At 38.6% G+C, this 14,874-nt stretch overlaps 1 protein-coding gene across 1 annotated transcript in view; it reads right to left on the reverse strand.

The window, feature by feature from the left end:
- The window catches only part of MAN1A2 (mannosidase alpha class 1A member 2), a 144,840-nt gene that overhangs the window by 101,360 nt on the left and 28,606 nt on the right, over positions 1 to 14,874 (reverse strand). Inside the window, exon 2 of the mRNA XM_065851340.2 lies at positions 11,555 to 11,810. Coding sequence (XP_065707412.1) covers positions 11,555 to 11,810 — 256 coding nt within the window. The remainder of the gene's footprint in view (positions 1 to 11,554; positions 11,811 to 14,874) is intronic.

Consider the following 14,874-nt stretch of genomic DNA (forward strand, 5'->3'; position numbering starts at 1 on the left):
AAAGTCTCAGTAATATGGGAATAAATAGTACATAAAATTAAAACAAAAATAAAAAACAAAACACAACACACAAACCCACAGCAACAAGGTTCATCAGATTTCATGAAGCCTTTTGATTTACCCAGCTCTGGAGACAAATAATTTACCTGGGGTTTTGCTCATTTCTGTTCAGCTGATTGTATCAGTGAAGTGAAATATTTCCTTCTTTTCTTGATTTTTATTTTGCATTATGAATTTTAAATACTGCAAACGTGTTAGTTCATTGTTGGAAGAGAGGTTCTTCTCACAATGGTCTAGGAAAAAGCTGTCTTCAACAATGAAGACCTCGAATTTTTAACATGCTTCAAATAATGCACAAGTGCTGGAGAGTTTCGTAACTGCTACAACTGGAGTAAATCAATTCATTTTTAAAATATCCTCAAACACACAAACTTGCATTCCTTCCTAGTAGCACATTTCAAGTTACCAACTAAAGCAATCTATCTAGATTGTACAGTTGAAGTACTGCACCATCCACACTAGCAGCTTTATTTTCATCTTCCTGTTAGAGCAAAATAAATGCACCAAGCTACAAAGCTTCTCACAAGCAAAAATTAAAGATTTTAAAATGTAAAATAAGTTCTTCATGTAATTATCCCAACATAGAACGCAACTTCGTGCAGGGCCATTTCTAACTTGCCCATACTGGCCAAACTGCTAAATGCACAATTTTCATTCTAACACATCCATTGAAAACTAGTTTACCAACATGCTTGATCAAAACCAGTCCTTCCTTATGCAGATTTCACTAACTCAGGAAAAATGAGATAAGCATTAAAAAAAGCACAGTGAAACTAATTTAAAGCCAATGCTGAATTAATTTGAGAATCCAGAACATAGAATAATAGTGTGCAAACAGAATCACTTAATAAACGATCTGTGTATACATTTATATATAAACATTTTTGTATACACACATATATAAAATCTGTGTGTGCATGTTTATTCTGTACAGAGACATACACCACAGGGAGTGTTATCTCATATACTGAAAGATAAGTCACAATACTTATTGTGCTTCATTTTTACCGGGATCAAAGCCACGAGCAGTGAGCTATAAAATACTGTGCAAAACTCTTAACACAATAGACATCTATTATTAAAAACTGATGTCCTAACCAACCAGAAGTCTAAGTAATTTTGACCCAGAGAACAAAGACTGTAAAGTGCTAGCAATGATTAAATTGCCCTAAATTGGGTTTAGATGCTGAATAACACCCCACAGTCACAGAAGGCAGCCTATTTAGCTAGATCAGAAATACTGCAATTAAAAAAACATAAAATGAAGTTAGCAGTGGAAGTTGTATGAATAGTAACTATGAAAAGAAGAGTTATGCAGCATAGAAAGACTACTACATGATTAAGTATTTCTTTCTTCTGCGCAGCTCTTTTCTCAATAAGCACACAAAACAGAACTCAGGTAAAAGGACACAATTATTTTTAACCTTGTTTCTTGAGAGAATAAGGCTTATGCAATCTTTTCTGCACATCTGTCATTTGCCACATACATTTGCAGTAGCCTTTGAATCCATTTTCTCATTTCAAACCTGATCTTACAGACTTGAAAGAACCAGATACTTGAGACCTCTACTTTGGGTGGGAAGGGAGCAAGGGAGAGAGAGAAAAAAAAATTAAATCTATGGCTAGGTAAGTTAGACAGACACAAATTAGTACCCCAACTGAGAAGAAAGCAGTTATAATCCAACGCTTCACTCATTCAGAGGGGCAGCATTTAGCATGCAAGTAGCTCTAAACAGGGCACAGAACGCATTGCAACTCATGCAGTCAAAGAGGAAGGTAAGAGGACATTCACAACATGTGCATGAGGAACCGAGGGTGGTGTAAGGGGATTTAGATCAAAAATCCACAGGGAACCACTGGTTTTGCTGCTTATAAAACAACTTGAACAATTTTTTACTTTTCAACATTATTAGCAGTCTCTTGAGCATCATCCAGAGCACATGATGAAAGTGTTTTAGTCACTTCTCTTCTTGGCACATTTCTGAAAGTATTTCCAAAACTGCCCCCACTAATATTAAATAAACTATCTTTCTACTTTCTGTTCTAAAAGGCAACATACCAGAAGTCCCATTTTAGAAGAGGGTACAACAAACATTTTGCTGAATGCCACTGTAAGTTCGCTCAAGTCAGAATATCCCCAGCTTCCCAGACAGAACCTTGTTCCTCACTTGTGCAAAGCATCCGAACTTAAGTGCAACTCATCCCGCAGGTGTCAGATGTAGCAAGTGATCTTTAACTGTGGTCCCTATGCTCCCTGGATGCCCCTTTCACAACAACTTTTGCTTAAGTGTCTTTCTCCACTTTTTACCAGAAAGCCATGACAAGCAGAAACACAACAAAAGTTTTGGTGTGTTGAAAACAGCTTACCAGAAACTACTAAGACCTCTCTGTGCTATCCCATCTCATTAAACTATTAAATTAGTTTTAAACTATAGAACTAAACTCAGAATAGCTTTTAAACTGCACAAGAAGCAAGCATGATAGAGTCAGCAGTTTCACTTCACAACTCTAGCTTATTTGTGTGAACACCACACCTTCTTCGAGCTGAATTATTAGTTTGGTGCAAAAGTAACTGTTTTTTGCATTGTTGAAATTTGCTGATTGATACTGAAATACATTCTTTAATAATTGTGGTTATTTTATACATCATTTTAATGCACTTTTCTCGGTTTATGTTTTTTTGCTTCTGACTTACTAGCTGCTATTTTATAGTCATTTTAGACTATGGAAATTATGTTAGACAAAAAGCCAATTCAAGTAATTTTATCATTTGAGTTCAAAATGGGTTGTAAAGCAGTGGAGACAACTCACAACATCAACAATGCATTTGGCCCAGGAACTGATAATGAACGCAGTGGTGGTTCCAAAAGTTTTGTAAAGGAGACAAGAACATTGAAGATGAGGAGCATAGTGGTCAGCCATTGGAAGTTGACAACAACCAGCTGAGAACAATCATCAAAATTCATCCTCTTACAACTACATAAGAAGTAGCTGAAGAACTCAACCTCAACCATTCTACAGTTGTTCAGCATTTGAAGCAAATTAGAAAGGTGATAAAGCTCGATAAGTTGGTGCCTTATGAGGTGACCAAAAATTTAAAAAAAAAAGTTGAAGTGTCATCTTTTAGCATTCTATGCAACAAACCATTTCTGGATCAGATTGTGACGTGTGATGAAAAGTGGATTTTATACGACAACTGGCAACGATCAGCTTCATTGGCTGGACTGAGAAAAGCCATTAAAAGCCCTTTCCAAAGCCAAACTTGCACCATAAAAAGGTCATGGTTATTGTTTGGTGGTCTGCTGCTGTTCTGACCCTCTCCAGCTTTCTGAATCCTAGTGAAACCATTCCATCTGAGATGGATGCTCAGCAAATTGATGAGATGCAATGAAAACTGCACTGCCTGCAGCCAGCATTGGTCAACGCAAAGGGCCCAGTTCTTCTCCCTGACAACACCCGACTGCACATCACACAGCCAGTGCTTCAAAAGTTTAACGAATTGGGCTATGAAGTTTTGCCTCATCTGACGCATTCACCTGACCTCTCACCAACTGACTATCACTTCTTCAGTACCTCGATTTTTTGCAGGAAAAACGCTTCCACAACAGGAGGATGCAGAAAATGCTTTCCAAGAGTTCATCAAATGCCAAAGCACATATTTTTATGCTACAGGAATAAGCAAACTTATTTCTTGTTGGCAAAATGTGTTGACTGTAATAGTTCCTATTTTAATTTAAAAAGATGTGTTTGAGCCTAGTTATAAGAATTTAAAAGTCATGGTCCAAAACTGCAATTACTTTTGCACCAACGTAATAAAGTCAATGTACAATGAGCACTGCCAAATTACATGACTGTCTATCACAACAATACAGAACAAGCAGTAGAACAGAAAACTTGGATTTGCCAGTCTGTCTTTGGAACCTAAAACATAAAAACTATTTGACTCTTCAATTTATTTAACTGCACTTATGTAACATTCTGGAGAAGCTTTTTTCCAGCTGACAGGGTTAGCCAACAAACATCCTGTCACCTCTGCAGGTCATCTGGTCCAACCTCCCCGCTCAAGCAAGGTAACCTGGAACAGGCTGCCCAGGTCCATGTCCAGTCATCCTGTGAAATATGTCCATGGAGGGAGACTCTACAACTGCTGGGCAACCAGCCCCACTGCTTAGTCACCCTCATGGTAAACAAGGATTTCCAATGTTCAGATAGAGCCTCCTGTGGTTCAGTTTATGCCATTTGTTTCTTGTCCTGTCCCTAGGCACCACTCAGAAGAGCCTGGCCTTGTCCTCCTTGCACGCTCCCTTCAGTTATTATATACATTGGTAAGATCCCCCAAAGCCTTCTCTTGTCCATGGCTAACAGTCCCACCTCTCTCAGCCTTTCCTCAGATGAGAGATCCTCCAGCTCCTTAACCATCTTTGTGGCCCTTTGCTGGACTCTGCAGTATGTCAATGTCTCTCTCATACTGGGTAGCCCAGAACTGGATAGAGCACTCCAGGTGGGACTTCACCAGTGCTGAGTAAAGAAAAGGGATCACCTGCTGGCAATATTTTGTCTAATGGAGCCCAGCATACAACTAGCCCTTCACTGCAAGGGCTCATGTTCAACTTGTGTCCACCAGGACTCCCAAGTCCTCCTTTACAAAGGTGTTTCCCAGTAGGGTGGCCTCCAGCATATTTTGGAGCATGGGGTTGTTCCTCCCAAGGTGAAGGACTTTGCATGTACCCTTGTTAAACTGCATGACAGCCAGCCCATTTCTCCAGCTTTTTGAGGTCCCTCTGGGTGGCAGCACAATGCTCTGGCATATCAACCACTCCCCCGCAGTTTTGTGTCACCAGGTGACTTGCTGAGGGTATATTCTGTTCCATCATCCAGATCATCAATGAAGATGTGAACTGGATTTGACCCAGTATTGACCCCTGGGGTACACCACTAGTTACTGGCCTCAAAATAGACTTCAGACAACTGATCACCACACTTTGGGCTCTGCCATTCAGCCAGTTTTCAACCCACCTCACTGTCTGCTTATTCAGCTCATACTTTCTCAGCTTCCCTGAGACGATTTTTCTGCAGACAATGCCAAAAACCTTACCATAGCCTAGCTAGACAATATCCACTACTCATGTTCATCTATGAAGCCAGTCATTTCAATGTACAAGTTTATCAAGCAGGTGGACCATTACTTTCCCTTTGTCAATCCATGCTGGCTACTCCAAATCACCTTCTTGCTCCTAGGTCTGGCAATAGTTTCCAGGATTAGCTGCTCCATCATCTTTCCAGGAATAGAGATAAGGCTGATCAGCCTGTAGTTCCCTGGGTCCTCCTTCTTGAAGATAGGAATGACATTTGCTTTCCTCCAGTCTTCAGGCGCTTCTCCTAATCACCATGATATTTCAAATATTATCAAGAGGTCTTGCAATGACATCAGCCACCTCTCTCAGCACTTCTGGGTACATCCCATCATGGTCCATACTCTTATGTACATACAGTTTGCTTAAATATTCCTTCACCTGTTACTCTTCCACCAAGGGTATGTCTTTCTTGCTTCAGACTTTCTCAGTCGTCACCAGGGCCTGGGATTCCTGAAGGCCAGTCTTATCAGTCCAGATTGTGGCAAAAAAGAACCTCAGATTCTTTTATGCCCTATGTCACCAGGTCCCCTGCCTCCTTGAACAGCAGGCTCACATATTCTTCAACCTTCCTTTTGTCAGCTGTGTACTTATAGAAGCCCTTTATGTTGCCTTTGACATCTGTTGCCAGATTCACTTGCAGTCAGGCTTTGGCTTTCCTAACTCCATCTCTGCAAGCTCAGACAATACCTGTGTATTACTCCCAGGTTAACTGTCCCTGTTTCCACGTTGTGTATGCTTCTTTCTGCGTCAGAGTTTTGAAAGAGCTCCTGGCATTTTTGCTTGACTTTCTGCTCATTGGCATGTACTGCTCTGGAGCTTGGTCAAAGTGATCCTTCAATATTAACCAGCTTTTCTTGGGCCTTTCCTTCCTCCAGGGCCTTATCCCAAAGGACTTCATGAAACGGATCTTTGAAGAAGCCAAAGTCTGCTCTCCTAAAGTTCAGGCCTGTGGGCTTGCTTTTCGCACTTCTCCCTCCTTTCAGGATCCTAAACTCTATGATCCCATGGACCCTACAGCAAAAGGCTGCCTTTGAACTTCACATCCCAAATAAAACCCTCCTACTTCGTATGAGGTTTAGCAGAGCATCTGTCCTCATTGCCCACACTATTCATTTAGAGGAATAATTTGTTGTCAATACACTTCAAGAAACTTTTGCATTCATTATACCCTGCTGTGTTGCGCCTTCAGCAGATACTGAGCTGGTTGTAGTCCTCCATGAAGGCCAGGGCCTGCAAACACGATGCTGCTCCAATCTGCCTGTAGAGCACCTCATTCATTTGCTATTCCTTGTCAGGGGGTTTATGGCAGACAAACTATAGTGCCACCCATACCAGTCTGCTCTTTAATCCTTACCCATAAGCTCTTGATGGTTCATCATCCATCCCCAGGCAGAGCTCCAGGGACTACTGCTGCTCTCTCACATAAAAGGCAACATCATCCCCTCATTTTTCTGGCCTAGTCTTCTTAAGGAGTCTCTATCCCTCTCCAATGCAACACTGCAGTCATGAAAGTCATCACATCTCCATGATCTCAACATCATCACAGCCCTGCAAATGCACACAGATCTCTGACTCATCATGTTTAGTCCCCATGCCACATGTGTTATTGCACATGCACTTCAGAGAGGTACCCAGGCATGCTGACCTCTCAGAAAAGGTTTTAGGGATTTCTCCAAAATGGTGCCTTGTAGGCATCTCCTTGCTTATATGCAAGTGCTAGAGGTGACCCTGCTTAAGCTCTGTTTTGCCGATTTTGTGATCCGTTTCTGTCACATCACTGCAGGCCGTTCGCTTGCCTGCCCTGTCATTTACTCCCTCACAGGGCTGCTTGATTAGTGTCTTCCTCCCCCATCACTCCCAGTTCAAAGCCCCCCTTACAAGGTCAGCCACCCTGCTGGCAAAGATGCCTTTGTCCTGCATGTGCAAGGTAGATCCCATCCTTCCCAGGCAGACCCTACAGACAGAGTCCCACAGTCACAGAACCCAAAGCTCTGTTGTCAACACAAGTTCCACAAACAATTGCTGACGTGCATTCCCTGTACCCTTTCTCCTCACACTCTTTCCCCATACTGGTGGGATCAAGGAGACCACCACTCAGGCCCCTGGGTCCCTGACAATCATCTCCAGAACTCCGTAGTCAGTACAAATGCAAAACCAATAAATACCGTATGCAATACAATGCATACCGACCTTTATACAAAACACACAACCATAATTTCAACAGCCCAACATCCCTGGATTCAGCAACCCAAAGTCTCAAACATTTAAATGTTTAGAAAAAGGTATATATAGAATATCCTACATGGGATTAGTGCCATTATTGGGTGAAACACTGTATCTTAACAAGTACCCATAATAAATGTTGGCAGTGAGGCAATACTGTGAAATGCTGGGCTTAAATTTAAGAAATTCTTTTTACCTTATGCAGGGTTAAGGCTAAGAAAATTTTCCTTATTTGACTGGGTAAAATTTAACTTCTCAAGGAGACAGAATTAATTAAGGAAAAAAACCCCAAACTATCTGTAATGATTACACTTAAACTGCAGAAGAAAATATATATTCTGAACACCATTTAAATACATAAATAATAGAAATTAATTGCCAAAAATTTCTAGTACTCATGCAAGTCTATCTAATTTAACTTAGAAAGAAGCCAATTACTTCCAAGAAATGAGGGGTTTTTTTCTTAATTTCTTTGGATGAACCACAAAAGCAAGACATATCTTAAAATCTTTTTTGAAAATTACACAAGTTACATCTACACTAAAACATTCTCATCTTCCACTTAATATTTTAGTGACTTTTTTTTTTTAAATACTAATGCAAAGCTAATGTGTGCCAGCAAGACAAATTATCAGATGTGTTTATTCTTAAAATACTACTTAGCAAACTAATATACTAGAGAAGTGCTTCAAAGCATATATGGTAAGCAGGAGGAAAACCTTTACTTCTCAAAGTTGTTAACTGTGCATCTAAAATAATCAGCCATGGTCCTCATTAAAATAACTGAATTAATATTTTGTTAAAAGAATATATACAAATTAAACAATTATGTGAATTAGTTACAGTTGAGGATACACTAAATATAACTATGAAAACCAGAGACACACAAAACCAAAACCAAGTGACACCAATTCTGCTCCTGGTTTATTCCATGACCTTAAGAAGCCTCCATCTCTGTGCCCAGTAAACATTCCTATTATACAAAGCTTTCAAATGCTTTACAGAGCTCTCAAGAACATGACACAACTTTTTTACTTTATATGCACTTGAAAAAAATAAATTCTTTTTTAAATAGTATTTCTTAAAAATAATACTTTAGAAGTACTGCAAAATCACTTTTTATACAAAGAACTGCTCATAAAGACTTCACCACATTTTTCTTCAGAAAGAAAAGGTAGTAATACATTTTCTGTAAAAAATGATAGAAATGAGATCCCTGTTTGAAGGGTTTTGGTCTTTCTCCCAGTTGTAGAGAGCCATGTGAATGCTACAAATTGTCCCCAGTAGTCAGAACAGTTCTAGATAGCCTTTCACTGTTTGATACTAGGCAAAATACAAATTCACTCATTTTGTCAGTTTAAGCAGTCTAAATCTGTTCTGTAAGAATGAAGTTCCTCAAATATGCATCAGGACACTTCAAAGTAAACCAAGGCATGAGCCCAATGTCTTCTGAGGACTACCTAGAATTTTGAAGCCAGATACACAGCCTGCAAAGAGCTAGGAGTTTCTCTGTGGTTTTTTTCAATCTCAGTCCAGGCAGTGATAATGTCTTGCATTTCAGAAGTGCAAGGTGCAGACCTATGTTAGAGATATAGTCCTCTAGAACTTGTACTACTTCTGGTAGGTCAGTGTTTCACCTACAAGGATTATTAGTCTACACTGGTTACAAAAAAGTGAAAGATGACCTTGGCAATGATCATAGCGTATTTCAAAATGCACTTTGAATCTCTGGAATCACTGCAGCCTTCTGTGATACATCTGATGCTTTCAAAAACAGGTTTCAAACAAAATATTATTCATCTGACACTGCTGATACCACAGCAAATGTCAAAATCCAGAGGTAGAAACAGTGGCCAAATGAAAACAACAAGGTAGCAACAACAGGTTCTTCAGCATTATCATTTGTCCATTCTCACTAGCAGACCTTCCATTTCTGTATTCTAACCCCTCATGCACCTAGCTATAGAAGGAATGATCTGTTACTCTGCATCAAAGAATTTAAATATTCTGAAGATTACTTGATAGCCATGGTACTAACAAGACTGACCCACTGAAGGCAATTCACACAATAAAGTTCAGTCATGCTAATATGACCCTGGACTGGTCCAGTACAGTGGTTACTGTTTAGTACAAAGGTATGATTTTCTTAACTGAAATACTCACCCACCTAAAACATAGTCCCATAAAATCTTAGGTGTGGCTATGAAATCCTACACTACAGAAATCACTATATGAGCCATCAATAAGTTACGCAATAAAAAAAAAAAGTGCTTATCGGTGTGACTCACATGTAGACTGATCAAAAAAAAAAAAAAAAAAAGAAACAAGCCTTTTACAGCATGAGATTTGTGGCAATTGCAGCTAAGCATTTCTTACTCACAAATAGCTATACGTTCAGGTTTAGATCAGCAAGAGTTGTCCAAACTTTATTACTTATTCATGTCACTAAGAAAATTGCCATTCTGTATTAACCTATAGCTTCTCATCTCCTCTCGGTCTACATTCTGACCAAACAACCTCAAACACAAACACTAATTTTCAACCCTCCCTCTGATTCCAGGCTCGATCTATAGGAACTTTAGTTGATTCTTTCTTCCAACTAGTTCTTCATTGTTAACTGTGCTCAGTAATTTCACACTACTTGTCAACTCAATTTTATTCTACGCATTAAATTCACCAGTGGCAACCTCAAAGGCATTTAAATACAGTACTCTGTAGTTAAAATAAAAAGTGTTGACAACTACATGACCCTAACATTCACCATTCATCTTCACCCTAGAGAAGACATTTTGAAAAGCAAGACTATTTTTTCACTGAAAATGTTTGAGGACAAAATTTTGAAAAGCAGTAAAGCCTTTTGAAATCCACAGTTCAGTGCTGTTCTTTGGGCAACAGCCATAACCAAGTAGCATCAAGGGGGTCCAATATCCCACACAAAGCCTCTCAGTCAAAAGTGCTTCTGCAGTAGTCACACCTTCTGGGGAAGGATTTGCCACTTGAGCAATTCAAATAGTGATACAGCTCCACACTGTATCACTAATGTATCATAAGCAGTTGTTCATTATTTGATAAGAGTGAATTTTACCTAGTCATCATTAATACTCAAAGTAAAATTCCCACTTGGATGATCTACCCACAGCATGGCACATACTCCAGCTGCAACTCCTCTGTATTACAAGGACAGGTGTATGACTGACTTATTTTTGTTTGGTTTTATGAGATAACTAAACTCAAATTACAGTTTAAAATAAGATTTTGCTCCTGGATGTTCTTTAATAACAGAGCCTGTGCTTGTCTACCTCTGGCCTAAACCATTCCTAATTGCTAACCTGATTTTTAAGCATAAAACTAATCACATTGCAGAAGAAGGAGGGGAAAAAAAAACATATATATCAAAAGAGCCCCTACAATGTTTCTTGCCACACTAGCTCAAAGTACAGACTCAAAAATGCCTGGCAATAGTAATAGGAAATAGGCATCACCAGGGCAAAAGAGGGCAATGAATCTCACGGCCAACCAGGAATGGAAAGGATAGGACCAGAAACAGCAATTCCCATAGCACAGGCTGCCACAGAACCAAAAGCCTAAGGCAGCATCTTCATTTGCCTCATTTACCTGTAAAACATTCAATCTCCTTAAACGACTCCTAGTTTTTCAGACCCATTTAAGCATTTCAGACCCATTTTGAAAAGCATGTGTTATGGCAGGTTGTAACTTCTAGCAGCAGGTAATTTTTTTCCTGTGTTTTCAATCCACTTTTTAAACATTTTAAAATATCTTGTGACATACTAACATATCCCATTCTTTGAATGGAACCTGACAAAGTCAGGCTTTGCTTTAAAGATGCACTTGTTGCTGTTTCGTGTGTTAACAATAAACTCACTTTCCACCCATATAACTAAGTCGAAGAAATCCTTAAAATCATTCCTAAATTGCTATCCAGTAAAATATTAACACCACACCACCAGAAAAAAAAACCAGGCAATAATGCTGATGTTCATTAGTACTTTTGGTTTACTGTTTATTAAAAGGATTTGTAGTCCTGTTTGTCTTTTCTTTTTAATATAATTAATAACAGTAGCTTAACATCACATAAATAACAAGAACACGTAGGACCACAAAATCATCACTTTTACCTCTTTAATTTTGTTCCTCTTCTCTCGGATATCCGGGTCTGCTGGTTCTCCACTGTTTATCCCTATAAGATTTGGTAAAGGAACAGCGGGCAGTGGCTTGCTGTCTTTCTTTTTCAACTCTTGCACTACTTTGTTCTTTTCTGTCTGAATCTCAGCTTGAATCTCATCACGTGATTTCTTCAATTTCTCCTTAGCTTCTTCCAGAGCCTTCTCATGATCTGCTCGGATCTTATTTCTCAGACGTTCCTCTTCTTCTCTAGAGACACAAATGCTAGTCAGCATCTCATTACTAAAAACACATTGCTTATAAACAAACTGCAGCTTCAAAACAGAAGCCACCTCCCAAATTGTTTACTCTAAGTAATTGTAGTGATTCAGACAAGCTTAGTGAATTATGTTAGTGCACAATTCTAAACTGTTTTTGCCATGAACTCCAAAAGGACAGCGCACACATCACCAACACTACAGCAGAAAAATGTATCATAGGGGTTTTCTAGATTATATCTTAGCACCTTTGCTTGTCTGCTTGAGAATTTAGAGAGGAAAAGCTCTACATTCTGTACTTCAATTACAGGATGCACGCACAGGCACATCTAGCAATCATTCAGTTAAAAACAAAAACGCAGAAGGAATGCTGTTCCTCACCTTCTGCACAACAAATAGACAGTACAAAAACTTGTCAAATCTGAAGTAATAACTACTACAAAAAAGTCACCCCTTTTTTAACAATGAAGTGTGAACCGCAATAGCTGCAAACTCCATTACAGCATGTTTTGTCCTGAATTCAGAACTCGTTGTTCCAATCAGTACAGTCCATAAACCTCACAAGTTAAAAGTTAATTATAAAGCCATTTAGGAACATAAACGCTTTTAGTAAAGCATGATTTGAAACTCACTGTCAACAAAACCAACATAATCTTAGTTCTAAGCTCAACCCTTCATTATGATCTTTAATGATCAGTGAAAGTTTTGAGATTCAGACACAAAATGAAGAGTGCTGTTTTTTAAAGCCTGGGTTAAACAATAGGTTATTCTAACAACAAACAAAAATGTTTCACTCCAGTCCCAAAATATTTCAGGGCATCAGAAAGACACACAGACTCAATATAACACAACCTTTTCAGGCTTCTTTAAATATAGAGTTGTTCAATGACTAACGTAAGCCAATATAGTTGCAGGGATTTAAAACAAGCCTTAGTTACAAAAAAACCCAAACAATCCCTCCCTGTTTCTTCCTACTTTTTTCTCAAAAAGCCTAAGGAGAAGGTGGTGGATAACGGAAAAGAAAGAAGACAAGTAGCAAATACCAAGCTTGGCATAACTGTTTTTAGAAGGAACTGTGCCACTTGACCCATATCACATTTGTTTTTCCAGAATACTTAAAACATACCAATGAAAAGGATCAGTGAGAATTAGAATATAATTGCCAGTTGGAAGGGACCTACAGCGACCATCTAGTCTGACTGCAATGAAAAGCCAAACCAAAGTCTACAGAAGAAAAAAAAAAAAAAAAAAAAAAAAAAAATCAGAAGATTGACAACTGTTAACCAAACATTGACAATAAAAACACAAATGAATTTACATTTTTAAACTCAGATATTTTTCCTACAAAGGTTATTAAAAACATTGACAAAGTTTATCATAAACTGATGACATTTCCAGAGATTCAAACAAATTCTAAGTAACTCACTGAGGTGCTATGTTGGAATATTTGGGGTTATGGACAGATCTTACTGAACTTTGCAAGCATAGTAGAACTGTTTTTATTCATCTCACAGATCAAGATCCTGTCATGTCTATTACAGAGCACTGTTTCACCTTTACAAGGAAAGTCAAAGAATTAAGCTAACATGAACAACTTGCACAGAGTTATGACACAATAGGATCAGAGCAATCCTACCAGACCAGTCCGTCTTGTGCAAGGTTTATGACTGATACAGTCCTCTGCCTAAGGAGAGCTGATTCTCTAAGTCAAAGTATAATAAATCAAGTCTTAGTTCCACAAATTCACAGTTCAAACCCCCCCCCATGCAACTAGCCCTGGCTGGTATCTCATCCAGTATATTTTTAACTTAAAATTTATATACCTCTTTGCTCCAGTCTTTAGCACGGGCTTAAAAGCCCAAACAGAGCCTTTTTTCCAGGCTCACATTTTATTCTCAATTTGACAAAGCCTGACATCACTTGATATCATCCAGAAAATGACTGCCCAGTTTACAGACCAATGTGCATAGCATGCAGTGGGAAACAATGGCAATATGACATAAATGCTCTCAGCAAAATGCACTTTTATACAAAGAGTGTTTTATTAGCCCTTACACTTTTCTGAAGTGCTATTAGGTTTGCATTTAAAAAAATTATAGTAGCATTATTACCTTTCAATATTTCAGTACCAGAAATATAATGCAACGTTTTAACAGATGCACTGACTGAAAGGCTTTCAAACTGAAGTTCTTCAACCACTTTTCTCAAAATGACTCACGTCAAATCTATATTTCTCCCAAACAATAAAAACAAAAGGACTGAGTTCCTCACTTCAACTATCAAATCCAAGCTCATTAACACTGTTGAAACAGTAACAGTCATTTTTTCCCTCAACTCGAGAACAAAGAAACAACATTCAAAGTGGCAAAACACTATTCTAAAGATAGAAAATACAAGTAATAGAAATAAAAGCTAACGTAAATGCTATTATGACCCATTTATGGGGGAAAATAACTTTCTTGTATTCCTGTAAAAGTTACATTCTATTGTGGCAGCAATGCGCCCAATACAGTAACAAAAGCAGCTGAAAATTCCCACCAACTGCAAGATTTGAAACCATAGATCTGTAGTCTGAAAAGCTTTTCAAGGCTAGCAGAGGGCTCTGCGTAGGATGCAGCTAGAGAGGACGAGGTCGCCAGAACAAGACACCATTCCCCACAGTCATGTTCTCACCAAGAGACAGCACGCTGTACAGGAGCCAAAGAGACGGCTTACAGAGAAGGAGAAATAGCAAGCATTACTCAACATTTAATAATCAAATACTTCGGCATGGGGATAATGTATTTTGGGGGAATGATTCTGATTTTCAAAACTCAGTTTCTGGAGGCAAGTGACAACCTTTACCTTCTGGCTAGATCTACTAACATTTTGTTATGAGCTACTGCAATTATTTTTGCAAAGGATCAACCATCAGTGAAAAACCTGAATTTTTAGAAAAACAGGATAACAAATGTGTCTCAGGTCTTAATCTGCAAAGGATGCTTTACAATGAGCATGTTCTATTCATAAATATAAATGTTTTGGTAAAACCCACAGGTAACAATGCACATTCCCAA

Source organism: Patagioenas fasciata, chromosome 1 (assembly GCF_037038585.1).
Source record: "Patagioenas fasciata isolate bPatFas1 chromosome 1, bPatFas1.hap1, whole genome shotgun sequence".
Classification (NCBI taxonomy): domain Eukaryota; kingdom Metazoa; phylum Chordata; class Aves; order Columbiformes; family Columbidae; genus Patagioenas; species Patagioenas fasciata.